This window comes from Palaemon carinicauda, chromosome 21 (assembly GCF_036898095.1).
Source record: "Palaemon carinicauda isolate YSFRI2023 chromosome 21, ASM3689809v2, whole genome shotgun sequence".
NCBI lineage: Eukaryota > Metazoa > Arthropoda > Malacostraca > Decapoda > Palaemonidae > Palaemon > Palaemon carinicauda.
Window position 1 is genome coordinate 62007296 of NC_090745.1, and position 1678 is coordinate 62008973.

The window sequence follows — 1678 nt, forward strand, 5'->3', positions numbered from 1 at the left end:
GCAGCTTTAATGTCCCTCTGCAAGGACTCTAACTGCTATACCCAGCTTCCCTGGGTCCTCCTGGGACTAAGGTTTACTCCTAAAGACACCCTGGATATCTCGGCAGCTGAAATGGTGTATGGCGACCCATTGGTCGTCTTGGCGAATTTCTTCCGCCTGCAACCTCCTCTGGAAATTTGCAGCTCATACATCATTGTTGGAAAATTTACTCCATGCTGCTAGCTAAGCAACACATACTGAGAGATCTGAACTCATCAATGCATGTTTTCCTGCGCAATGACATAGAAAGCCACCATTAACGCCCCATTACATGGGCCGTTCCATCGTGATCCGTCTTATGACAAAAGCATTCCTCCTCGACATGCGGGGCAAAGAAGACTGGGTCTCCATTAATCGCCTAAAACTTTCATATCTCCTACCTGACGACCCAACTACAGTATGCCACTTAAGACTAGGGCACCCTATTTCACATGTATGTCTTTTTTTAAAGGGGGGGGACCATGTACCTCTCGTGTATCACACACGTTCGTACACTGTAATGTTCTTCTTATCTCTGGAATATTGTCTTTATCGTTCTCACCTCTCACTAATAACCTGTCTTTTCATATATTTTCCAGCTTCATTGTGTATGAATTGCCCTAACTCGGTGATAAGGCGAAGGCTACTGCATCAGGAGCGGGTGCAGCTTAATAAGCAAGCTCACTTTGGATTCAGAATATGTCAGTTTAATGTTAGGTCCATGACTGGGAGAGGTACAGAAGTGGCAGACCTGATGAGGGAAAAGAAAGTAGATGTTATGTGTGCAGGAAACACGATGGAAGGGAAATAAAGGTAAAGAGTTGGGTGATGGATATAAGTTATATTATAGTAGAGCATATAAACAAGGTAGAAATGGAGTTGGTATAGTACTGTCTGGTGAGCTGAAAAATGCGGTGATAGAGGTACATAAAAAGAATGACCTTATCATCAGATTGAAGATGTGTTGTAGAGGAGATATTCTGAATACTGAGATGGTTGCACAAAAGATGAGGGGAAATTTCTGGAGAGACATGGATGGAGTAATGCAAGAACCGGAAGAACATGAGAGGGTCATAGTGGGGGCAGATTTGAATGGCCATGTTGGAAGTGAGAATAAAGTATTTGGTCGGGTGCATGGGGGCCATGGAATTAGGGAGAGAAACCCAGAAGGAGAGAGTGTAGTGGACTTTTCTGTGTCGTTTGACATGGCAATAGTAAACACATTATTTAAGAAGAAAAGGGAACACCTAATAACATATAGGAGTTGGGGAGGATGCTCCCAGATAGACTACTTCCTGTATAAAAGGATAAAGCTGGTGGAGGTCAAGAACTGCAAGGTTATCCCACATGACTATGTAGCCCGCCAACACAGACTGCTGTGTATGGACTTAGGTCTAAAAAGGAAATGAAAAGCTAAAGCTAAAGGGATAAGGAAAATTAAATGGTACAACCTAGTGAGGTAAGGAGATAATATGAAAGAGTTTAAGAGGAGGTTTTTTGAAGATATTGATATAGGCATTGAAGATGTTCAAGAATGGTGGACACAAAATGCAGCAGTAATGACAAGGCATGGGAAGGAGCTGCTAGGAGAGACATCTGGTATCATATAGGAACAAAAGGAGAGTTGGTGGTGGAGTGAAGAAATTGATAAAGTTGTAAA

General features: G+C 42.6%; 1 protein-coding gene across 1 annotated transcript; it reads left to right on the forward strand.

The window, feature by feature from the left end:
• Window positions 1-977: 977 nt before the first annotated feature.
• On the forward strand, window positions 978-1427 carry LOC137614934 (uncharacterized). Its single transcript, XM_068344585.1, has one exon. The coding sequence runs from the start codon at window positions 978-980 to the stop codon at window positions 1425-1427; it is 450 nt and encodes a 149-aa protein (XP_068200686.1).
• The last annotated feature ends 251 nt before the right edge of the window (window positions 1428-1678 follow it).

What these genes read in the sequence shown, in the direction of transcription:
- LOC137614934 (XM_068344585.1), top strand. Translation starts at nt 978, where the DNA reads ATGTGTTGTAGAGGAGATATTCTGAATACTGAGATGGTTGCACAAAAG.